Raw genomic sequence first — 25,250 nt, 5'->3', positions numbered from 1 at the left:
GCTAGTATAGCAAAGTTCATCCATAAAACAAGAATGCTGTGGGGGGAGAAAAGATGCTATCTCAGCATAAAGAGTTCTTGAAAATTAAGAATATGAGATGGAGGGATTTAATTCCCTGGAGGTCCGTGGTTAGGACTCTGCACTTCCACTGCAGGGGTGCAGATTCGATCCCTAGTGGGGGAACTAAGATTCTGCAAGCTGGGCAGCGCAGGCAAAAAAAAAAAAACAAGGTTATTAAAAATGAGATGGAGGGCTTCCCTGGTGGTGCAGTGGTTGAGAGTCCGCCTGCCGATGCAGGGGACACGGGTTCGTGCCCCGGTCCGGGAAGATCCCACATGCCGCGGAGCGGCTGGGCCCGTGAGCCATGGCCGCTGAGCCTGCACGTCTGGAGCCTGTGCTCCGCAGCGGGAGAGGCCACAGCAGGGAGAGGCCCGCGTACCGCAAAAAAAAAAAAAATGAGATGGAGAAGGAGAGTACATGTAACTATTAAGGAATAGTTGGTGGCCTTTGTGTGAATAGTTTCATAAGTGGTGAAAATGAGTACCAAGTTCTAATGGGTATAAAGACTGGTGGGTAAGTGTCTTAGTCAGGGTAAGTTAAAGCAGTAACCTTAAATCTTGGGGTTTAATACCACAAATGTTTATTTTTCACTTAAGCTAAGTGTTGAGCAAGATGCCAGTTGGGCGGCTTCCTCCATCTCATACTATACCAGACAGGACACATGGCCTCTGTATGTGCTACTATCTAGGGAAGAGAGAGATTTGGGAGTCACACTAGCTGTGCACCTCCCGGGCCAGGAAATGACGCTTCATTTCTGCTTACAGCCCATGGGCCATAACTAGTCATGTGGTCTCAAGCTTACTGCAAGGGGGTTGAGAAGTTGTAAACTCATACCTGGATATTGAGTGAACTCCGACCAGACTGTTTCTCCACAAGTACGGTAGGGAGGGGAAAGAGGCCAGTAACCTCAGAGAAAGGGAAGGTGTTTTAAGGTGGGAAGCCCGGCAGATAGTAATAGATAGTAGAGGTCAATGAGCCAGAGGAAAGGGAGTAGAAGGAAATACTGAACTTGCTAAAGAAGGAAGGACAGGGCAGGGAAAAGTAGTAATGAGAGAGGAGGGATTTCACTAATACCTGATGCTTATTTCTATACAGACACAACCACTTTGGTTTATAATTATCTTTTCATGTCTCTCTTCCCCATACACAGAGCTTCCTGTGGGCAGGGACTGTCTCTTATGGATCTTTGCATCGAGGGACCAGCACAGAACCTGATTTACTAAGCCCTCCATGAATGTGCTGCATTATAAAGTAAGAGGCCATATAATCTTAACCTTCTCCCACTCACCAGCTCAGCAGCTAGTGTAACTGGAGAAACAGGTGCTGCGTCGTCAGAACAGTAGGAAGAATGAAGGGAATGTAGCTGATCAAACACCTGAGGGGAAAAGCAAACAGGAATCTGTTGTGTCAACGGAGACACAGCCTCTTGCCACACAGACTCTTGTCTTGGAAAACCAGAGGTGTAAGAAGGGGCAGACATATTACCTAATTGCACAAAACGAAAAGAAACCGGCTTCATCTATTTTTAAATAGGGTCTAACTAACTAGATGCTTTAGTAAATATATCTTACTTATTCAGCAAATCAAAGATTTTAAGGGTCTTAAGTAACATTTAGCCAAACACTTCAATTAGGCAAAATCTAGTAAAATTGAAGGTGTGCAAACCTTACAACTCATGATTCCCCTCCTGGTTATAAACCCTAGAGGGGTGTTTTCTACACTGAGCAAGTAGTGATATCAAGTTAGTGGATCCTGATGAGCAATTTTCTTAATGAATTAAAATAGAATAGAAAATATAAGAGAACACATCACATACACACGCTGCACACATGCGTGTACATATTAGTTGCGTAGTGTATGAGCATGTGTGTATACTGGATAGCAATATGTTTCCTACAATAGACCCCAGTTAATTAAAAAAAACAAACAAACAAAAAATCTGTTTGGAGTTACAGCCCTAGAGAAACTTTCACTGTTGCTTTAAGGAGAATGTCCACAGCAGCCATGTTTGTAATAAAAGAATTACATGAATAGTAAGTGATCCAAGTATTCCTCAACATAATCATGAAAAATAATTGTGGAAAATCATACAGTGCAATGTTACTTCACAGTTAAAACGACTGTATTACAGCTACATGTAGAAACATGAATGTCTCAATAAAGATAATGCTTTATTAGCATATATATTAGCATATAATGCTTGTTAAGCATAAAAACAAGTTGCAAAATGATACATTCACTGTAACCATAAATATAAACTTTAAAAGCATGCAAAACTATATTATAATTGTTTCTGGATATATACAGAGTGTAAAGTATAAAAATAGGCATGGGGTTGATAAGTACCAAAGTCAGAAAGGAGGTGACCTCTGAGAAGGAAAGGAGGGAAATGCCCTGTGGAAGGGATACACCAGGCTCTTCAGCTGTACATGTGATGTTTGTTTCTTAATCTGGGGGATGTTATATTATTCTTGACTTCTCTGATTTTTTTTTAAATTTTGTCCCCCAAAAAAGAGGAGGGAGGTGAAATTTAAGGTTTCAATTCTGTCGCTGCCCCTTACTAGGGAAGGAACTTAGCGAGTTTCTTAATTTCTCCAAGCCTCTGCGTCTGTAAGAGGACATCGTAATAATAAATATCCTGTTTCATAATCAATTAAGCGAAATAATATGGGTATCAGAGCTGCATAAAGCGCGAAGTGCTATAGAAGTATTAACTGTAATTGTACAAGAATGCTCCACGAATTCCAGTGGTTGCTGGAAACTCTTAGTGTTCCTTCGTTAAGTATTCTCACGGAACCTTGTTCCTTTCTCTTGCAATTACACGCTTTATATGACCGTGCGCCATCCCCACTCCACAGCTCTGGGCTCAGAGCCCAGCACAGGCCCTGGTTCATTTTCGTTAGCCTAATCTGAACAGTGGAAGTGAGAATGGGAAGCAAGGTGGGAAGAAAGGACTTTTATTTTGTCTTCAGCCTCTATCCTCTTTGCACTTTGATCTTGAACCTGTATTACCTGAATAGTGACAAACTAGTTTAATTTTTAATTAAAATCATAAGGACTAAATCAGCATATCTTAACTTCATCGCCTCTCGGGGGTAGGTAGTTTTAATACAGGAAGTTACATGAAATCAAAGGAGCAGGCAAAGAGTGCTGGGGGCGCCGGGCTCTCCCCACCCTCGGGGAGGGAAGGCGGCGTGCCTAACGGTTCAAAAACGGCCGAGGCGCCGTTAGGGGGCGCTCGCGAGCCCGCGGCAGGAATTCCCGCCCTCCCGTTACATGCCCCAGTAACCCCGGCGCGCCGGCGACCGAGAGTAACCTCGCGGTCGGGTGACGGCCCCCCCGCCCTGACTCTCGCCTGCTCCGTCTCAGCCAATGGGGAGGCAGCGCTCGAGCCGGCCGGACTCTCGCCCGCCCCGACTCCTCCCCCGAGCTGTTAGAACTGAGTTGTACAGTCGCCGCGCCGCCGGCTTCTGACTTTTCCAATCAAGGGTCTAGTTCCCGATTCCGAGCCCCGCCCCCTGCCGGCTCCGCGTTCATTCTCGGCCCGAGTCACCTTTGCCTTACAAACGTTCGACCCCGCCCCCTGCCTACCTTGCGGCGTGAGGCCCCGCCCCCTGCCCGGGCCGACCAATGATCGGCTGATCCCGGAGCCGCTGGGCGGTCCTGCAGCCAGTGCGCACGCCGTGGGCGGGCTCCGGGCCGGAATTGGGGGTGAAGCTCCAGCGTTGTGCCCACATTTGGGGCGCGCGGAGCTGAGGGGTCCCCGGGGGGCGCCCGGAGTTAAGATGGCGTCCGCAGCCGAGGGGGACGTGGGAGCGGCGGCGGAGCTGGCGACGGTGCTGCGGTGCGGTTTCCAGAACCTGAGCCTTAACAAGTTGGCGACGTCCCTGGGCGCGTCAGAACAGGCGCTGCGGCTCATCATCTCCATCTTCCTAGGTAAGGACCCCTCGCGGAGTCCCCAAGGAACGGGGAAGTGACCGCCCCCTCTTCCCGGAGCCACCGGGAGGGCTTTGTGGGGTGCAGATGTGAATCCTAGAACACACCAACCAGCTGTGGAGAGGAAGACGAGTCTAGTCCCGAGTCTGGGGGCGCCGTGCCCTCTGAACCTCTTCACCTTTCCCTTCGACCCCTGCTGTACCCTTCTGGCCCCTCATTAGGCGCCACCACCCTCTCATCCTGCCATGCTCTACCCTGTGTCCCGGCGACCCGTCCTTATTTGTCTCTCTCTGGAGTTCTCCTCTCTGTCCATGTGTACTGCTGTTATTAATATCAACCGTCACACACGTGCGCTTCTTATTGGCAGTTATAGGCCCCCTAACTTAGATATTTTAGTCCTATGGGCCCCCGCAGCCCCATACTCCATACTTGCATATTCTGAGTGTCTCTTGTGCATTCCCAGCTTGTATTACACCTTCATCTTTTTGTCCCGCTTCTAATATTTTCCTCTTATACCATATTGCTTTTTCTTTTCCTCAGCCATACACCTGTCATTTACCCTGGAATATTGCTTTAATACTGGGCTTGGGAAACAAGAGTGGCAACTTCTTAAAAACTACCCATGCTACCCCAAGCGTTTATTGCACACGTGGTTCAAAGGATGTTTTGTATGTGCATTTATGTCACAACAAACTGTATTATAACTGATTTATAGGCTTTTTTACTGCATCCTTTCTCCGTGGTTTTTTAATACACGGAAGCAGCATGGAACAATGAGAGGAAAAAAAAAGTGTGTGGACTTGGAAAACAAATCAGACCCAGCCCTGCTGCTGCTTACAAACTGTGGGACCCTGGGCAAACCACTTAACCTCTCTGAGCCTCAGTTTTCTTATTTATGAAATGAGGACGATAATGCCTATCTGATAGGACTGCTGTAAAGTCTTGTAGGAATTCAAAGGTGAAGAGCTGATACATAAATATTTGAGTAGCTGGAAGGTTTTAGGAAGGTTATGGGACATTAGCTAGGAGAGTAGGGGTGGGGAAGAACTAAGCACACAAGACTGGGGGGCAAGAGTGGGTCTGAACCACAAGAAATTTGAGATAACTTGGGCAGATGTGGAAAGCCTTAAATGCTGGGAAAGAAATTTGGAAGTTATCCAGTAGTCAGTAGAGACACTCACATATATCACCTAACCCGATCTAGATAATGGGAGAGGCATTAATTCATATTTAAACAACCTTGGGTAATGTCATTGTCACTTGCCTATTACACACCAAACCAATATAATCTTCCTTTCTTCCGGATGAAGGTCACCTTTTCCCTCCCTTGTAGAACTGTAAAATTTTAGAGGCGGACAGAACGTTTGGTTGTGTGACTTGCTTCATGTCACGTCACCCAGATCTAACCCAAATTTATCAGTACCTCAATCCAAGGTTCTCTGCACCATACCAACTTTGAACTTCCTACTTCGTCCTTGTCTCTGGCCCAGTTATTTGTTGGTATTCTAATTGGCAATTAAGAGTGTTTACATTTCATTCCTTAGGAAGCTCACTGTTGATGTCTCAACTATAAATTGAGAATGTAACACAAGAAGCAACAAATTATAAGGGGCAACCTGTTAAATGGAGCTGGGGCTGGAATTAGGACTTGGAATCTGTCCTTTTAGTGCTGACATAATCAAATACAGCCTGTACACTCCTGGTGGACTACTATATACTATCACGGTGCATACAGCTGTCTAGAAAATTGTTTTCTCCGTATCCCACCCCTCTAACCTCATCCTCTCATTACCACCAAGCATCAAAGTAATAAACACTTGGCATAATACATCTACCACACTCCTGAGCCCCCTTGTCCATTGTACCATTTCCCACATCCCCCCTTCCTATCCCACATGCGCTATTGCCTTCAGTACCTCACAGTATATCTCACGTTTAGATCAACTTGGGGTTCACGTTACCTCAGATCAGGCATAGGTCTTGCACGTGGATGTATAGGACTGTATTTTCTAGGTTTATGTTAAATAAATACATAGAAACATAAATTGATAAGCTTGTTGACAAGTGTGTGGAAGAAAGGGTGCATTCTGGTTGTAAATATGTTTCTCTTACAAAGGTATTATCACTTCTGTGTATTGTAACCTAGAAACCAGTAGCTTTTCAGCAACGGAGTTCCTGAACCAGCTCTCTTGGGGAGCTGGGATACTGGAGGAAATCCTTGCTTGAGGTACCAAGAAGGCCTGTAGTCCGAAATGATTTCTGACTCACTTTCTTCACTTTCTACTAATGAGATTAATGTGGGTTAAAAGCACCTAAATGCAGGTACCCCGAGGGAAGGGTTAGGTATTATATATTGATATCAGACATTCACATTTTAAAGGGATAGTCTCATTACTTTTTTTAAAATTGTACTCGACTTTTTTAAAGGGAACTTTATTTTTTAAATTTTTATTTATTTTTGGCTGCGTTGGGTCTTCATTGCTGCGCCCAGTCTTTCTCTAGTTGCGGCGAGCGGGGGCTACTCTTTGTTGCAGTATTCAGGCTTCTCCTTGCGGTGGCTTCTCTTGATGCGGAGCACGGGCTCTAGGCGCTCAGGCTTCAGTAGTTGCAGCACACGGGCCCAGTCGTTGTGGCTCGCGGGCTCTGGAGCGCAGGCTGAGTAGTTGTGGCACACGGGCTTAGTTGCTCCGCGGCATGTGGGATCTTCCCGGACCAGGGCTCGAACCCATGTCCCCTGCGTTGGCAGGCGGATTCTTAACCACTGCGCCACCAGGGAAGTCCCAATACCTAAACTTTTTGAAACATCATTGTATCCTATGATCTTTGGAATAAACAAAATGCTCTCAGGTTCTTTATGGCTTAGTTTTCCCCATTTGCTAACATCTCTTGTTATTCTCCAAATCTTACCATTACTGAGTCATATGATAACCCCCTCGTTACTATTTTAATTAGATAGTCTCATTACTTTTTCCTTAACATCTTACTCTCCCTACTTGAGTTCTGTGTGCCGATCTTGAGGTGGGCCACCCAGCCTTTAAACCTTTTTAACTGAGACCCGTGATAAGAAATATGTTTTACATCATGACCCATTATACACATAGGTGAGTGCTTGCATTGGAAGCAAAGGTTTCAGGAAACATTACTCATCCTGAGTATAGGCAGTGGGCTTGGCTATTTTCTATTTTATTTTTTAGTATTGTTGATGACCTGCTAAATTGATTTCATGACCCGTTAATGGGTTACAACAAGCAGTTTGAAAAATCCTGAGTTAGAGGCTGTGATTTTTAATATTCCGTACTTCGAGGAAAGGGTAAGCTTACGAGCACTGCTGCACTGGAGTATTTTGAGCAGACACAGGACTGTTGTGGGAGGCATGGTTTGTGTTGCATATGATTTGCCAGGAGTTTTGGTGGAAGATAAATTCTGCTGTGAGCTCTGGTGCTGCCAGATGCTACTGGAAAACATCTCGGCCTCAAAAACTTGGGTCTCAGCGTTCCTTAGCATAATTAATAACATGAATTGTCCCAAACGAATTCAGTAAAATGTACCTACTGTAGGTGAAGCCCTGTACTTGACCCTTGTGAGGGCAAGGGCGGTGGTGCAGAATGAGTAATAGGGCCGGGCACCCGAAGGTATGACATACGGTCTGTTGGGGGCAGGGAATGGGCACAAGATAAGTACTGTCATAACCACAGTAACAGGCAGGAGTCTAAGTGCCATCAGAGAGTTACAGAGCTTTGTGAGATCTAAACACTGGCCCTTTAATGAACCTTGAAAGTCGTTGAATAAGGTTTCGGCAGACGGAGATGGTGAGACGGAGGAATAGGGTGAGCCAGGGGCACCGAGGCAGGGATGTGTGGTTACACATTCAGGGAACAGGAAGTGGTCCAGCTGGACCGAAGCAGAACCTAAGGAGAGAAGTGGTGGGAAATAAGACTGGAAACGTGGGTCGTGGAGCCTTGAAAGCCAAGGCAAGGAGTGTGTGCTTAAGCAGGTGATCGGGAGCCTTCCCAGATACCTGAAAGGGGAGCGATGTGGCTGGCACTGTACTGGGAGCTGATACAGCGGGAGAGGCTCTTTTGGAAGGTAGGTTCCGTGGCCACTTTCATCTACACAGCTGCTCGAGCCAGAAGCCTAAGAAGCGGCCTTGCCACCTCCCTTTCTCTCTCTCCCCTCACCCCCATCACCAAGTCCTATCCACACCACCTCCAAATTGTGTGTCAGATACACCACTTTCCTCCATCACCACGGCCACTGACCATCTGTCACCAGAACCACCTGAGCAGCCCCCAGATGGGTCTCTGATTTCTTCCTGCCCACCCAGTCCGTTCTCTGAGAGCAGCCAGGGTGGTCCGACCCTGCGCCTCTCCTACTCAGACCCCTTCAGGGGCTCCCATACACCCCTGGGAATCTCCTGCTCCAGCCTTGACTCAAGCAAGTTCACAGCCTTGTAGCCACGTGGCCTTCCCCCAGTTCCTCAGAAAATGCATCAGGTCCTTTCCAACCTCGAGCCTTTGTACCTGCTGATCCCATTGCCAGCAACGCGCTGCACTCATTACCTACCTGACAGAGCCTTTTCGTCTTTCAGGCCTCAGTTCAAATACTCACTTCCTCCAAGAGTTCTTTCCTGCCTCTCATTTTAAATTAAGTCCCCTGCTGTACTTTCTCCTACTGACTGAAATCTCTTTCTAAGTATATATGCCAATGTGTAATTATATATTTGCAGATGAGGGCAGAAATCATGTAAGTTTTGTTCGTCACCGTGTACCCAGAGTTTAATACAGTACCTAGCTTATGGAAAAGGCCCAATAAATAATTGTTGAATAAGTGAATGTGTGAATGAATGACCTGGCAACTGGTTACATGGAGGATAAAGAAGTAGTTGAAAAAAAAAAGCAAACTGAGTCCTTCTGCCAGCGTAGCTAGAAAGGTGGCAGTGTCTTTCACAAATGAGAGGTCAAGAGGAGATGGTGCTCAGTGCCAGGGAATGATCTAGTTTTGGACTTGCTTTAGGTTCCAAGGGCACCTCCAGGTTGTATTGTGAAGCCTAGTGTTCAGTTCAGCAAAAAAGTTGGACTAAAGATGTAGTTTTAGGGACTTCCCTGTGGCACAGTGGTTAAGAATCCGCCTGCCAATGCAGGGGACAGGGGTTCGAGCCCTGGTCCGGGAAGATCCCACATGCTGTGGAGCAGCTAAGCCCGTGTGCCACAACTAATCTGAGCCTGCGCTCTAGAGCCCTCAACCACAACTACTGAGCCTGCGAGCCACAACTACTGAAGCCCACGTGCCACAACTACTGAAGCCCACACGCCTGGAGCCCATGCACCGCAACAAAGACTAGCCCCCCCCACTCGCCACAACTAGAGAAAGCCCGCAGGCAGCAACAAAGACCCAATGCAGCCAAAAATAAATAAATGAACAAATAAAGAAAGATATAGTTTTAGGAGTCAATAGTGATATCATAATTGAGTCAGGGAGGGACTGAAGCCGACACAGAAGGGAATCTAGAGTGTGTTGATGTTGCTGCCCTTTGCTGATAACGACAGTGGCTGGCATTTATAAAGTGCTCAGCAATACCCCACCTAAGCTTGCCAATTACCCCTAAGATATTTACAGTACTCTTAGCATCTCCTTTGTGTAGATAGGGAACTGGGACCTCCAAAGGTTGAATAGCTTTCCTAAGGTCACACCTGTTTCTGCCCACCTCTAAAATCCCTGCTCCACCACCTTGGGACTGGGAGGAGCACGCAGAGGTGGGAAAGGCAAAGGCCCTTGGCGTCCTTCACTGTTTTCATTCTACGTGATTGAGCCAAGATGTCAGCAGCATGTGAGATACCTCTCTGAGGCCAAAGCTGGCGCCGGCCAAATGAAGCGGATGGCCACCCCGCCCAGCGCAAGCTTCCTCCCCAAGCTTGGCCGCTGTGGCTTGGCTGGTGGACTCACCAATGGCACTTGGGGGTAAGGGCTCATTCCTCGGAGGTTCCGAATTAGCACCACTACGGTTAGCAACCTTTAAAATCAAAGGAGGTCCTGCAGTTAAGCTCCCTTTGGACCAAAGTCAGGTCTGGCCCTTCAGAACTAAATCATCTTTCAGGGCAAAAAGCTTTCTTCGGGTAGCAATATGAAGAAAACCGAAGGTAAGCAAGATGGAAATTGCACTGCATTAACTAAACAAGTGGGACTTCAGACCATAGTACAAAGCAGTTTCCAAAAATTCTATGATTGTGAAATAAGGGAGTTGTCCTAAATGACTTTCAAAGCCTCTTCTGATATCCTAAAAGGCTAGGTACATTCTACATTTTAGACTTTATTCTAATTCATAGCCACAAATTTCATCATAACCTAAAGCTTCCTGTTGGGGATTTCTTTTAAATATATTTTTCCAACTCCTTTTTTTTTTTTTTTTTTTTGGAAAATAAATGCTCCAACAAACCAGTTTGACACATTCATGACTTTAAAGTAATTAATTAGAATTTTACTCATTTTCTTTTTTTTTAACATCTTTATTGGAGTATAATTGCTTTACAATGGTGTGTTAGTTTCTGCTTTGTAACAAAGTGAATCAGTTATACATATACATATGTCCCCATAGCCCTTCCCTCTTTCCAACTACTTTTTATCTACACTCCAATATCTTACATTGCACGAAACTTCACGTTTGAATGCCAGTATAACTTTCATGTCAGACAGAACCATTTCTTTGCAGAGGCGTGTGTAAATCAGGGCCCATGAGATTATACACACAGAGGAATTTAACAAAAGCAATTACATGCCCACTGACATTAAATCTGTCCGGGCAGCCATGGGAACTCACTGAAGGAGTTCCGTCCAGCAGCCTTTTAAAAATGGGATTTGGTCTTCAAAAAGGAAATGGCATTTCAGCTGGACCTTAAAAGGTGTGGAAGATTCTAGTCAGGTGGAAATAAAAAGGGAGCTTTCCAGCGGCAAAGAATAATGAGCATGCATGTGGAGAGCAGGAAAAGTGAGAAAGTTCTGAGGAACAGCAAGTAATCCAGTTTGGCCAGTACAACAGAGGCTCCGTAAAGGAGGAGCAGAGAAGAGCCTGGTGGAGTGTTCAGGTGTGTGGGAGGTGCAGGTGGCCGAGTAGGTTGAGTAAGCTGGCAGGACGCACATCATCTTCAGAGACCTGCGGGCCTACGTGCACGTCTCTAAAACTAATTAAGATTAAATACGTACTGGGACTTCCCTGGCAGCCCAGTGCTTAAGACTCCGTGCCTGCCCTGCAGGGGGCACGGGTTCGATTCCCGGTCAGGGAACTAGGATCCCGCATGCTGCGCGGCACAGCCAAAAAAAAAAAAAAAAAGATTAAACATGTACTACTAGCTCTTTCACCATCGACCAATTACTAAACTTCAGCCATCCTTTTCCTCATGTTCCCAAAGGCCAATTTCACTAAAGAAATTGAGGTTAAGAGTTAAGCAGTGTATCTGATAAATAATTCTTTAATTATGTTTAATTCATAACAAGCAGCAATATTTTGAAACAGAATACAAAATTTACCTGCATTTTAAAAGATAATATAGTCATCAAAGAGCTTTTTTATTTCTAGAGAACTGCCTAAGCGGATCCTTCGCATATGTGTGTTCACTCGCATTCTGCTCTGGCAAAGCGTGAGAAGCATTGCTCCTTGGGAAGCTCTGAGGACGAAACGAGATGAACTGCATAAACACCTGAGCAAGCCTGACCCAGGGTAGCTCTCAGTAACCGTTCTCTCCCTTCCCTCAATAGATCTTCATCTCCTTCCTTTCCCAGGAGACTCCAAGTGTGGTCTTGGGGCCAGCAGCATCAGCTCTCCTAGGAACTCGTTAGACATGCAGATTCTCAGGTCCACCCCCAACCAACTGAATGAGGAACTGAGGACGGGGCCCAGTGGTCTGTGGTTTAACAAGCCCTCCAGGTTATACCGGTTCCCCTGACGTTTGAGGATCAAGGGTTCAGCGTGTGGCTTCAAGTATCTGTTTTGTAATACTTGATGTCCTGATAGTACCTTAAACTTTTCGAAATGTCCTTGTATCCTATGATCTTTGGAATAAACAAAATGCTCCCAGGTTCTTTATGGCTTAGTTTTCCCCGTTTGCTAACATCTCTTGTTATTCTCCAAATCTTATGATCATTCTTGAATCATGATTAATGTCATTATAACAATGACGTTATTATATCATTATCATCTTTATTATCAGAACTATCACCATTACCCACACCGTCTGTTGTGACTTGGAGCTTTAACAAAAATTAGGTGCCCTCATTGCAGCTGCCGGGGAAAGATGTTCTAAGCGAACTGTCCTTCTCAAGCAGAGAGTTGTTTTTTTTGTTTTTGCGGTACGCAGGCCTCTCACTGTTGTGGCCTCTCCCGTTGCGGAGCCCAGGCTCTGGACGCGCAGGCTCAGCGGCCATGGCTCACGGGCCCAGCCGCTCCGCGGCATGTGGGATCCTCCCGGACCGGGGCACGAACCCGTATCCCCTGCATCGGCAGGCGGACTCTCAACCACTGCGCCACCAGGGAAGCCCAAGCAGAGAGTTTTTAAGGTAGGGGTGTGTGTGTTGACATTTTCCCAGCAGTTGCTGAAGTCAAGGGTAAGGAGATATAGGGCCCACTTGGAGTTCTCTTGATGAAGCAATAATAGCTTCCTAGAGACCTTAAAGCCTAAGATTTGTGTAGCCCAAAAGATGTTGCATGCATCTTTATTTACCTCTGTTTTCAAAACAAGAAGGGGAAGCAGGGGGTGAGTAAGACACTAAAAATAAGGATAAGTAATTTCTGGATAAGAATTTCCTTTTGGTTTAAAATGGACTGCTTTTGAAATCTAAGTTCCTCCCTATTCAAGCAGTGGCTTTGAAGATAAGTGAGATTCACGAAACTCTGGACACCCTGAATGAAGGATTCTGTCTGAAAACCATGTGTGTTATAATTGTTAGTAATAGAGGCGTCTGATGGAAGTGTCATTGCATTCAAATCATAGAGACAGTTGGCCAGAAAGCGGGTAGAAGGTCAGGCCAGAAATGGTCAGGTTCAGGTTTTGTTCTTGATTCACGTGAAGTCAAGTAGGTGGTTTAAATGCCTCACGCTAACCATAGGCTACGTTTAAATTAAAAAGCTTTGTCAATTAAAGATACTTTTCAGTATCAAGTAGCTATCATGTTGCTACGGCATTTTGATAAGAAAAGTATACATAGTCAGACATGAATAAAGACGCAGACGTAGAGAATGGACTTGTGGACACGGGGAGAGGGAAGGGTAAGCTGGGACGAAGTGAGAGAGTAACACTGACATATATACACTACCAAATATAAAATAGATAGCTAGTGGGAAGCAGCCGCATGGCACAGGGAGATCAGCTCGGTGCTTTGTGACCACTTAGAGGGGTGGGATAGGGAGGGTGGGAGGGAGACGCAAGAGGGAGGGGATATGGGGATATATGTATACGTATAGCTGATTCACCTTGTTATACAGCAGAAACTAACACAACATTGTAAAGCAATTATACTCCAATAAAGATGTTAAAAAAAAAAGTATGCATAGTCATACCTGCTACATGAAATTATAAGTGATGAGATAGTAATTTTGCAGGCAATTAAGAATTCACTGTAAACAAAAAATAGAGGACTGGTGTGCATATGTTGTATGCACATCTGAGGAGGATATGAGAGCCCAGGAGGCTAAGTTCTGGTCACTGTATATTTGTATGTGCTCTAATGAGAAGTGGCTTCCATGTAGACGTGCTAAATGGCTTATAGCTCTTGAGGTTTCCAGTTTCTGCTGTGATAGCAATTCTAAACTCAGATGGACACCACTCTGGATTACTGTCCATAAATATAAAACTTCTGTTTGCAAGCCAGCAAGCGGAGGCCAACTGGAACGGTGCCCTTTAAGGCTCCTATGGCTTATACCTCAGACAAAAGTAGAACAGACTGATACAGTTGGAGGACAGCATACAGGGCCCTGGTTAAAAATATTGACCCATAAGGGCTACTAGAAATCCTCTTTTTTTTTTTTTTTTTTTTTTTTTTTGCGGTACGCATGCCTCTCACTGTTGTGGCCTCTCCTGTTGCGGAGCACAGGCTCCGGACGCGCAGGCTCAGCGGCCATGGCTCACGGGCCCAGCGGCCATGGCTCACGGGCCCAGCCGCTCCGCAGCATGTGGGATCTTCCCGGACCGGGGCACGAACCCGTGTCCCCTGCATCGGCAGGCGGACTCTCAACCACTGTGCCACCAGGGAAGCCCCGTAAATATCTTTTAAGTGGCCCCAAGGAAGTACATGTATAATGCTTTTACAGATATTTTCTCTTTTAATCTGCACACCAGCCTGCAAGATGGCTAATATTTTCCCTGTCAGCTGAAAGAAAAACGCACAACCTAAAAGTTGCAAGTTAAGTTTTATTCGGGGACCTTACTGAGGACTATAGTCCTGGAAACAGCCTCTCAGATAGCTCTGAGGAACTGCCCCGAAGAGGCAAGGGAGGAGCCAGGATATATAGGAATTTTTTGCTGGGAAAAAACATGTAGTCGAGCATCAAAATGTTACTGCTAATCACAAAGAACAGACATCTCAAATTAATGATTTTAGTGCTTTTCTCTGTATGGGAAGATGCAAGAATCTGGGCTGATTGAAACTATTCCTTAGATATACATCTTAACTATCCAGGGCCCGTATCCAAAGCCCAGAATCCTTCCAGTTTTTCTCCGTCCTGAATTCCCCTCTGGGTGCATTGTCGGTGGGTGACTGCAGTGCCTGATGGCTTGGTCCCTGTAGAACTGGAATGGGGGGGCAACATTCTTTTCTTTACATCCCTATTTCAGAGATGAAGCAATTAAGGTACAAAGAATCTAAGTGATTCGCCCAAGTGGCAGAGCTGAATTTCTAAACCAGTTTACTCTGATTCCGGAGTCCGGGGATATTCTAGCTAGAATCAGATAATCTGGCTAGAAGTTGCCACCATGTGGTTTGCTAACTTGCAAAGAATTAAAATGTGATAAAAGGCACTTTTTGCCATTTATCTTTGCTAGAAAAGGCATTTCAGTGTCTTAAAGTACGTCAAAGTCAGTCAACATCTGTTGTCCCCGTTCCACTAAAGGCAAGAACTGCTAGTCCACAGCCTTAACATTCTTTCAGTCTATAAATTTTTGTCATAACAAAATAACTACGTGACCATCTGAACAATCTGTAGTAGTACAGAAAAGACTGTAATCCAGATGTTCACAGATGAGGACGGTGTTCCGAGCATCCCTTTTGCCATCTGATCAGGCTTGAGATACTCCTGAGGGCTGGCCACTGCCGGGTGACTGACTTTTCCTGGGCTCAGAAGCCAGTGAGCGCCTGTGAGTGTCTGCTCCCCATAGGGTCACACAGAGGGGATTGGCGGCTTCAGGGCTGGTCTGTTGTAGTATTATAACTTTTCAGCTTTGGCAGCAGGTTCCACCAGCCCGCCGGCATGTGTGTCATTGACACTAAGCTTAAGAAGTCCTTGCTTATTAACTACCAAGAGCACGTGGTTTGAGTGAAGCAATTAAAGACTGACTTTTGGTGGGACTTCGGGGCAGTTCAGGTTTAGGTTGTTTATTTGGGCCAAGTGACTAAAAAAACTAGTATTTCTTAATCTTCATAAGAACACTTTTCCTTTCTTTCTCACAAGCAACAGCTGTTTACTAGTTTACCCTTAAAATGTCCCCTCTGTTCTTCATTTATTCCCAGGACATTTTGATCATTTCTCCCAGTTTCCCTGAATCCTGTACTACAGTTGTCAAAACGTTTGAGATACTCAGCTGGAGGTCACTTTCAGAAATGAACTGCACAGGGAATTCCCTGGTGGTCCAGGGGTTAGGACCTGGCGCCTGCACCACTGTGGGCCTGGGTTCGATCCCTGGTCGGGGAACTAAGATTCTGCAAGCCACGTGGCATGGCCAAAAAATTGGAGAAAAAAAAAAGAAACCGGGGCTTCTCTGGTGGCGCAGTGGTTGGGGGTCCGCTTGCCAATGCAGGGGACATGGGTTTGTGCCCCGATCCGGGAAGATCCCACATGCCACAGAGCAGCTGGGCCCGTGGGCCATGGCCGCTGAGCCTGCGCGTCCAGAGCCTGTGCTCCGCAGTGGGAGGGGCCGCAGCAGTGGGAGGCCCGCATGCCGCAGAAAAAAAAAAAAAAAAGAAAGAAACAAGAAATGAACTGCACAGTACGAGGGTAGGGACAGGGAGTCCCCAAGAATTGATGAAGAAAGAAAGTAGGGAAGAGCACCTAAATTTAGCACTGAAATGAAGTTTTTGAATCGTTTTAGATAGGAAGATAAGCAGACGTAAACATGGGCCTGTATGCGTCGGTGAACAGAGAATCAGAATAATACAGCTGTAGCTTTAAAAGCACACAGCTGGTTGTTAGAGATGCACTCGCAGGCCACTGCCAGGTGTCAAGGCGTGCGGCAAAGTTTCAACATGGAAATCAAGTGATGTGGGTTCTAATTGTAGCTCTGCTCTGTTAACCTGAGGCGTGCCAGTTATCCCCTTTGGGCCTTAATTTCTTATCTAATGAAGGGTTTGGAGTCAGTGATTCCTAAGGTTTCGTGGGTTCGAAGAATCTGGATCTTATGAATCACCATTCAGCATATGATTCAGCCCGAGCCATACAGACTGTCAGAGTGGGGAAGGTGTATTGGCACCTAATCTGCAGAAGAGAAACAGGGCCATCGTGAACAGCGTCCAAAGGCGAGCTTCATCCCCACCTCAGTGTCCATAACCTCCCCGTGCTCTTCCGGCTGGCAGAGTGATCAGTAACCCAGCTGGAAGCATTCAGTGCCTTCATCAGGTACCTGTCCCCGAGAAGAGACAGTGTCACGCAGGGCCTCACTCTCTTTCCTATTTCTGCTTGTCTTCCTTTTCTCTGTATAGTTCTTCAGCACAAGGAACTTCCACTTTGGTGAAAGAAAAGAAAAGAAATTTGAGTGGCAGATCTTCACAGTAGAAATAAGAATGATAAAAGTATCATGTGAAAATATTTGGTAAAAATAATCTACAAATAAGCCATATTCAAAAGCAGTCCTGTTTTGTATTCTAGTCTGTGATTCTTGGGAAAATTGAACTGAAATTTGATCCTGAAAGTGGCTTTCCAGTTGCCCAAAGCAAAATGCCCATTATCTACGGGAACATTACATAGTCTAGGAAACTTCCAACATCCAGATGACGCAAGGCTGAAACAGGTTTTTCCGACCACCTCCTTTAACCAGAAATTCCAGAGTCACCATAACCGTGTCAGTAAACAAGCCCTAAGAGCAGTGATGGGCAGACATAGCCTTCTTTTGAGATCCTCTGTCCCCCATCCCTTTATCTCTGACCATAAGCATGAATTTTGAGTTTGAGATGACTTTTCGTCACTTCACTCTAAGGAGCCCATTGACACTCTGAACCAGATCTTCTCACAGGAGGTGAGGGCAAGTGGCCCTGGGCTGGGGGTATGTTACCACGTTCCTGCAGGCCAAGGAAGAAATGGGTAGACAGGAAACAGAGGCGATGAGCTAGACCACAACTCTGGGAGGTTGACTGCAAAAGGGCAGTAGCTGGAAGGAGCAGCACAGGGCCAAGGAGCGGGGGCTAGAGGGCTGGGGCTGTGCCTTTGGAAGGGGGCGGAGGGAATGTGCGGAGCGACCGAGTCATGCGTGGATCCGGCTTCATCAGTCACGAGCAGTCAGTACAGGTTAGATAACTGCTTTGATGTGTTTGAGGTCACTGTATTCGTAAAATGCAGGCCATAAATGATTACTTACCTCATATCGTTGTTGTGAGGACTCACTGGGGTAATGTGCCTACATTTCGTGTAAAACTCAATACATGACACGTGGTAAGCCCTTGATAAAGGTTAGTTGCCAGCATTGATGATAATACTTGTTATTATTGGGAAGAAAAGACTGAGGAAGCTGGCAAGAAAGATGACAGACGAAGTTCCCACCTAAGAGTGGTTGGGGTAGACAGAATTCAGAGGATTGGGACCAAAGGGAAGGAGGGGAGGGTGTTTAAAGAGAAGGGAGGGACATCTTCCTCTGAGTCTGGAGAGAAGGAGAAAAGCTTGGATTTCAAGCAGAGCTTCTTCAGTTTTCCCGCGGACAGCTCCCTGAAGGCCAGGGTGGAAAACTAAACAAAGGCATCCTCTCCGGAGCTCAGGGACTCAGCCTAAAGCAGCTGTTGAAAGACAGAAGTGTCATTGAAGGCTCGCGTTGTATCTTTAAAATACAGGACAACTTGGCATTCCATTTTGTATAATGGATTTGTTTTACCAGTTAAATTACTTGAGAATTTTTCCTGCAGAACTTCTAGGAAAGTGGGCATACCACACCTGTCTCCCAGCTCCTATCAGTTGCTTACCTTGAGACAATGAGACACGGACATTGGCGGCGATGTTCTAAATCAGAACTTGGGAGCTCTCTGCCATGCTCCTACGCAGTCCCAGCTTCTGAAGAAAGAAGCGTGTTCCACAGCTGAGGAATTGCCCACTCCTGTTTTCGATAACCTTTCCGAAGAGAATCAGTCGGGTTGACTGATTCCCTGGGTGTGGGCTGGGGTTCCTGCAGCCCTCTGTCTCATCCAGCTCCTCCTACACGGCCGTTCTTCCCGAGGGACAGCCCTCACCACCCATCTCACTGAGGAGAGGAAGGTTCTTTTCCTGAACTTGCTCACCCGCCTCCCAGGTTTCTCTGCCAGTCTCCTTGCCTCGCCCTCCAGTCTCAGGGGAAGGGCCAGGGCTTCTTCCCTCTTTCTGCGGTAAACGCTTGTTGCTCTCCCACAGATACTGTCCTCGCCCACTATACTGCTTGTCTTCTTCCATAAAATACATATGGGAATGTCCCTGGTGGCACAGTGGTTAAGAATCCACCTGCCAATGCAGGGAACACAGGTTTGAGCCCTGGTCCAGGAAGATCCCACATGCCGCGGAGCAACTAAGCCCGTGCGCCACAACTACTGAGCCTGTGCTCTAGAGCCCGCGAGCCACAATTACTGAGCCCGCATGCCACAACTACTGCAGCCCGTGTGCCTAGAGCCCGTGCTCCACAACGAGAGAAGCCACCGCATTGAGAAGCCTGCACACCACAATGGAGAGCAGCCCCCGCTCGCCGCAACTAGAGAAAGCCCGCGCACAGCAACGAAGACCCAATGCAGCCAAAAATAAATAAATTAATTAATTTTTTTAAAAAAAACAAAGCAGCATGCCATCTCCCAAGCATACACAAACAGAAAGAATCCAGAGACATCCCTCCCCAACAAAAAAAAAACACATATGGATACAACATCTCTGTCTTAGAAATGCTTCCCTTCACTCAGTGGCCACGCTCTCTGGCCAGAGTCTTTTACTGCCTACTGCCTCGCCTCCACATCCAGCCTGCATTTCCTCTTGGTCCAGCCCCCGCTTCTTAACTGGCCCCCAGGTCCCAGCCCCCGTGTCCCTCGTGCTGCTCTGTTTCACGGTGACTAATGACCCCACTGTGAACGTCTTCCTCACGCTCCTTAGACTTCTGGCACATTCGATGTTTTTAAACTCTTTTCCTACCGCAGAAGTCATCTTCCTTTCTCACATGGGTACTGTCCTCATTTACCTCTTGTTCTCTGTTTTATCTCCGTTTCTTTTGCTTGGCTCCCTTCAGTACAGGCATGTTCCAGGACCCAGCCCTCCCTTTGCGGCCTCTCCCTGTGAGAGTTTTATCTGGCTTCAGTTGTTGCCAGCAGAGCCAGCTGTCTCCTCTGATCTGTGTGTCTCTGTCAGTGGCACCACCTTCTGACATGGAACCTTGAGGCCAGTGGTCTTCCCATTGTGGTCCATGTACCCTAGGGGTACATGAAGACTTTCCAGGGGATACATGGGCACAGATGAGGGAATCCACTTTCAGATTTTAAGCTTCCATATGTATTCTTTTCTAAAATTGACATACTTGAGACAGTGTCTGCTCTGAAAGTTCTCTTACAGTCACTTTTCACCAGCCTTTAGAAAGGAGACTTGCCCAGTGGTCCAGTGGTTTAGACTCTGTGCTTCCACTGCAGGGGATGCAGGTTCGATCCCCGGTCGGGGAAGTTCTGCATGCCGCACGGCGTGGCAAAAAAAAAAAAAGGAGAAAGGCCCGGGGGTAAGGGGTGCCCCAGGGAAACATTTCACAGGAGCCACGAAAGTGAAGCAAAGAGGAGCAGCCCCTTATTTTATCCAGGAGACAAACTCATGACAACCTTCTGCCTTATCGTTCCATCTTAGAAGTAGAATTCAGAGACAAGGTGGTTGTCATGAGGAGAAGTATTAACTTGTTTATTTGAATTAAAAAATGAGGTTAGACCTCTTTTGACAGAAAGTGATCAAGCTGATTGGTTTGCCATTTAGATTACAAGGCAGACGTTTTCCATGTGTACTTAAAGCACACCTTCAATATACATGTTTAAAAACACATCATTTGCTGTTGTTTAAACTTACAGACACAGATGCAGAGAACGAACGTACAGATACCAAGGGGGAAGGTTGGGGGTGGGAGGAATTGGGAGATTGGGATTGACACGTATACACTATCGAGACCATGTATAAAATAGACAACTAATGAGAATTTACTGCATAGCACAGGGAACTCTACTCAATGCTCTGTGGTGACCTAAATGGGAAGGAAATCCAAATAAGAGGGGGTATGTGTATATGTACAGCTGATTCACTTTTCTGTGCAATAGAAACTAACACAACATTGTAAAGCAACTGTACTCCAAAAAAAATTAATTAAAAGCAAAAAAAACTTATAAACGTTAGATGGCAACTTACAAATGTGAGAAGGCATCTATATTTTTTCAGAATTCTTTCAGGGGCTATTCCATCGAAAAAGTTTGAAGGGGCTTCCCTGGTGGCACAGTGGTTGAGAGTCCGCCTGCCGATGCAGGGGACACAGGTTTGTGCCCCGGTCCTGGAAGATCCCACATGCCGCAGAGCAGCTGTGCCCGTGAGCCATGGCCGCTGAGCCTGCGCGTCCAGAGCCTGTGCTCCGCAACGGGAGAGGCCACAACAGTGAGAGGCCCGCGTACCGCAAAAAAAAAAAAAAAGTTTGAAGACCATTGTAGGGGCTTAGCCACCTTTAATTTATCCCTTTCCATCATAACCCCCGTTCCAGTCATTCCTCTTTATCTTTTTTCCTATTATATCAATTTCAGACTCTGCCTGGTTTTCCAAACCTTCCTGTCCCTTCTTGTGGTCAAGCCGGTCTTGTGAAGGGACTGTTCCATGCTGTTTCCTACCACCGTGTCTTTAGTACATAATTCTCCTGCCCATTCCTTATTTCTTCTCTTTTCATCCTAACTGCTGTGTTCATTATTGACCTCTCCTCTAACCTCTACAACATTGGCTATTCCATGCAATTAGCATTTATAGAACATCGTTGCTTGATTTTCTTTTCTCTCTAAAAAGCTCCTTAAGAGCCTAAAAGCATCTCTTACAATCTACCATATTCTCCTTTTGCCTAATGCATTGCTGACCACATAATGGATGCTCTATAAATATTTTATTGACTGCCTAGAATACAGTATTTGTTCATTCATTCTTTTATTCTTTCCTCCATTCAACAAATATTTTTGAGACCTTTTTTGTACCAGGAAAAGACCGTTTCTGTACCAGGAAAAGATCTTTTTTGTACAAGGCACTTGTGGTACAGCAGGGGAAAAAAAGAGACAAAAATCCTTGCCTTCAAAGACTGATAAATAAGTAGAATACATTGTATGTGAAAGAGTAATAAGTGTTGAGGGGAAATAGAAAAATGAAGTAAGAAAGAAGAACAGGAAGTGTGTGTTGGTGGCATAGAGGGTGGAGTGAGTGTGTGCAATTTTAGACACTATGAAGGCCTCACTGATAAGATGACATTTTAGTAAAAATCTGAAGGGCTGGAGGGACTTGAGCTTATCTGTGAAAGAGCATCCCAGGCAAGGAACCTATTAATGCGAAGGCTCTAAGGTTGCACCTGGCTGGCATTCCAGGAAGGGCAGCCGAGAGTAAGAGATGAGTCAGAGAAAGGTGGGGGAGTGATGAACAGATCAGTCTGGTAGGTTCTGGTTGGACTTCGGCTTTTGCTGAGTGAGACTGAAGGCCTATGGGGCGATTAGTCAGGAGGCGACTGTAATAGTACAGGCCAGAGGGACTTCCCTGGTGGCACAGTGGTTAAAAATCCATCTGCCAATGCAGGGGACACGGGTTCGAGCCCTGGTCCAGGAAGATCCCACGTGCCGCGGAGCAACTAAGCCCGTGCGCCACAACTACTGAGCCTGCGCTCTAGAGCCCGTGAGCCACAACTACTGGGCCCACGTGCCACAGTTGCTGAAACCCATGTGCCTAGAGCCCGTGCTCCGCAACAAAAGAAGCCACTGCAAGGAGAAGCCCACGCACCACAATGAAGAGTAGCCCCCCGCTCGCCGCAACTAGAGAAAGCCCGCATGCAGCAACAAAGACCCAACGCAGCCAAAAATAAATAAAAATTTCAGAAAATACTATAAAAATTTTTTTAAATGGTACAGGCCAGAGATGGCATTGACCTGGACCAGGGGAAGAAGTGGTCAAATTCCAGGTTCACTTTGAAGGTAGAACAGACAGAGTTTGCTGACAGACTGGTTGCAGGGGGAGGGTGGGGTTCAGGAAGGATGAGAAGGTCGCAGAGTTTCAGCCTCGAGTGAGCAGAAAAGTGAGTTGGCGTTTGCTGAAATGAGGAAGCCAGGGGAGGAGCAGGCTTTGTGAGAGAGATGTGTCAGCAGTTCAGTTTGACACCTGTTAAATTTGAGATATCCGTTAGGCGTGCACCCAGTCCACGTTGTACACGAGTGTGAAGAACAAATTTGGGAGCCATCAGCAAACAGATGGTATTTAAAGCCATGTGGCTGGATGAGATCGCCGGGCACTTCTCTGTTAAAGCAGAGGTTGAAGCAGTCTCACAGTTATTGAGTATCTAATATGTACCAGGCTTAATATATGAACCCAAACCTAGATACTCATTTTACTGATGAAACTGAGGACCAAAAAAAATTAACTCATCAACCAGCCTGAGGGAGCAGCTAGGAAGTAGCAGAACCAGGATTCAAACTGAGATCTGTCTCAACTCCAGAGTTCGTGTTCTTCTAACCATACAGTGCCTTAATTTAATAGTACGTTGCAAAATGCTCTTGGCAAACCATAATCAGTATCCTTATAAAATAAATATGCTGTGACTCTTCTTTTGAAATGAAGATGGGAAGGAAATGCCTTAGTCATTTGTCACATGGAATGGAGATTAGATTCAGAAGCCCTGATACCCACTTTCACCGGAATTTCTCAGTTAAGGCCTGCTTTACAAACTCCCTGTAACTTTATGTGAATGTGTGTGTGTGTGTGTGTGTGTGTGTGTAATTTTTGTGACCGCTTACAATATTTTAGGCTGTGCTAACTACTTTATATGCATTATCTCCTTTAGTCCTTACAACAACTCATTGAGGCAGGTACTGTCCCCATTTTACAGATGAGGAAACTGATGCTCAACATCAAATGGCTATTAAGTGTCAATTACTGTTGGTCAACCAATCAAAAACTGAAGTACACAGGATAGTATGCTATGGGAGATCCAAAGGTATAGGAGGACTTTAGGAAAAGAGATTGTGAACATGTTAATTTTAAGATAAAACAAGAATGTAAGGAATGGGAATTTGTTGTATACAATGATTTGCCAAATGAGAGTCTTCGCCCTAAGTGCCATGTATTTAAGGGATGAGTCCATAACGCACAGGGCCATGAGTTCATCATGGTCTGCGGTAGCCTTAAAGGAGGAGACACTTGAACTGGGTTTCCGAGAATGGGTAGGACTCTACTGGGTAGAGGAGTGGTTGGAGAAGGTGTCCCACCCAAAGGCATTGGCACAAGCGCAGGTCTAGAGATGAAAGACACAAGATATATTTGAGCAAAAACTAGCATATCAGTCACCTGGAGCAGGGAGATAGAGGCTTTAACCGGAAATGTAGTTTAGAAGATAGACCTTGAATCTTCGGCTTGGGAACTGGTACTGTGTTGAGTAGTCAGCTGGAGTCGTTGATGTTTTCTGAGCAGGGGTTACAGGAAGAGCCCTCTGGTGGAGGATTGTTGGAGGATGAGGCTGCAGGCAGAGGTGAGGTCACGGCAAGAGTTGAAGGGGGAGTGCTTGAGGGCCTTCACTGCAGATGTAGCACAGGAAAGGAGGGGGGTGTGACGGTGGCAAGAAACACTGGAAAGGAGGAATCAACAGGATTTGGTGGCTATAGGTATAGGGAACCAAGGAGAGGGAAGAGGCAAAGACAACTTCAAGCCTTTGAATGTAGTTGTGTGGCCTGGAGAACGGTAACACCATTAACAAACAAAAGAAGCCAAGAGAAGACTGATTCGGGGGAAAGTCCATGTTGTGGTCACACAGAGTTTGAGATGGTATGTGATATCAAACTGAAAATGCCCAGCCAGGAAGTAGGAAATGTGGAACTGAAACTTGAGAAGTCAGGATTAAAGATGTGGACCTGTCTTTGGCGTAAAGATCACATTAAGTTACATGAGAGTGGATGGAGTTTCCAGAGGACAGTATAGCAAGAATAGCAGGGCTTCCCTGGTGGCGCAGTGGTTGAGAGTCCGCCTGCCGATGCAGGGGACGCGGGATCGTGCCTCGGTCTGGGAAGATCCCACATGCCGCAGAGCGGCTGGGCCCGTGAGCCATGGCCACAGAACCTGCGCGTCCGGAGCCTGTGCTCCGCAACGAGAGAGGCCATGGCGGTGAGAGGCCCACGTGCTGCAAAAAAAAAAAAAAAGAATAGCAGAGGACCAGGGCTGACTCCTGGAGGCTAGCTGTATTCAGAAGCCAGAGAAAAGCCTTGGGTGAAAGAGACAGAGAAAGAGAGGCTGGCGCCATCTACTTGAATTGCGTCACCACCCTTGGCCAAGGCAAAGCTCAAAGCAAGCACAATGAGTGAAAAGTAAACATTTAGGAACTTTTGTAGCCACTCCATAGTGCCACATCATCCAAGCCCATGACTTTGTATTTTACAAAAGTATTGGTCCACAACGCATGGGAAATTTTGAAAACTGGTCTATACCACTGACCAAGAAGGGCTAGTCAGAGGATAAAAGAGCCAAGAGGTCCACTCGTAAGTATATACCCGAGAGAACTGAAAACATACACCACACCAAAAGTTGTACAGGAATGTCCATAGCAGCCTTATTCTTAATACCCCAGAAGTGGAAACAACCCAGATGTCCTTCAACTGATGATTGG

General features: G+C 46.2%; 1 protein-coding gene across 1 annotated transcript in view; it reads left to right on the top strand.

The window, feature by feature from the left end:
* The first annotated feature begins 3,771 nt into the window (after window positions 1-3,771).
* Window positions 3,772-25,250, top strand: part of LPCAT3 (lysophosphatidylcholine acyltransferase 3) — a 30,715-nt gene continuing 9,236 nt past the window's right edge. The window contains exon 1 of the mRNA XM_029204871.1: window positions 3,772-3,996. Within this exon, the coding sequence (XP_029060704.1) occupies window positions 3,846-3,996 (151 nt within the window). The 5' untranslated portion in view covers window positions 3,772-3,845. The remainder of the gene's footprint in view (window positions 3,997-25,250) is intronic.

Source organism: Monodon monoceros, unplaced genomic scaffold (assembly GCF_005190385.1).
Source record: "Monodon monoceros isolate NGI ecotype Baffin Bay Population unplaced genomic scaffold, NGI_Narwhal_1 Super_Scaffold_6, whole genome shotgun sequence".
In the NCBI taxonomy this organism is placed as follows: Eukaryota; Metazoa; Chordata; class Mammalia; order Artiodactyla; family Monodontidae; genus Monodon; species Monodon monoceros.
Note: the sequence above shows the minus strand (reverse complement) of the source record. Positions and strands in the feature narration are given on the sequence as shown.